Here is an 822-nt window from a genome sequence, read left to right on the forward strand (position 1 = left end):
GATTTGGTTCCTGCCAGAAAATAATAGTTAACCACGTGCTGATTAATAGTGTGGGCCTTGGATTGGAACCTCGTTCTATAGCTGTTCTGAGCTCTGTGACATTTGGCAACTTGCTGAACCTCTTAGAACTTTTATTTTTCTTTTGGATAAAATGGGAGAAATAATAAAACCTGGTGCATCACAAAGTACCCAAAAACCTAATGATCTATAGCAACAAACATTTATTATCTCATGGTCAAGAACTTAGGAGCATTTAGATGGCAGTTGTGGCTCTGGGTCTCATGTGGCTGTAGCCACGTGAGTGCTTGACATGGTCTGGATAGTGTCTTTCTGAGATGGCTCCTTCACATGGCTGCAAGCAGAAAGCCTCAGTTCTGTGCCGGTTCACAAACCTCCCTATAGACTGTTTGAATGCTCTGCCACCATGGCAACTATCCTCACAGTGAAGGAGCCCAAAGAGCACAAGTCAAGAGGAACCCAGTACTTTTTAGGAGCTGGTCTCCTAAATGCTGTGCCATCATTTTTGTTTTATTCTGTTCATTCGAAATACATCGCTCGGTTCAATCCAGACTCAAGAGGAAGGAAGTTAGGCTCTAAAACCATCAGAATTATCATGGAGCTTTGGGGAGAATTAAGTGAGATAATGTCTTGTGCATTATTTCCTTGTTCCGCAGAAGAATAATTTGAGGCTCAGCAATGCTAGGGAATTTGCCCAGTGATGGACATAATGAGATTTGAAACCAGACGTTTCAAAGCTGTCTACCACAGTATGCATTATTATTTTCTCAGTAGTGAAGGACTTTAAAAAAAATAAGGCATGTG

At 41.5% G+C, this 822-nt stretch overlaps 1 protein-coding gene across 1 annotated transcript in view; it reads left to right on the top strand.

The window, feature by feature from the left end:
- The window catches only part of AASDH (aminoadipate-semialdehyde dehydrogenase), a 30,080-nt gene that overhangs the window by 22,796 nt on the left and 6,462 nt on the right, over positions 1 to 822 (top strand). Inside the window, exon 12 of the mRNA XM_012810739.2 lies at positions 18 to 72. Within this exon, the coding sequence (XP_012666193.1) occupies positions 18 to 72 (55 nt within the window). The remainder of the gene's footprint in view (positions 1 to 17; positions 73 to 822) is intronic.

This window comes from Otolemur garnettii, unplaced genomic scaffold (assembly GCF_000181295.1).
Source record: "Otolemur garnettii isolate 467f Iridium unplaced genomic scaffold, OtoGar3 scaffold00141, whole genome shotgun sequence".
NCBI lineage: Eukaryota > Metazoa > Chordata > Mammalia > Primates > Galagidae > Otolemur > Otolemur garnettii.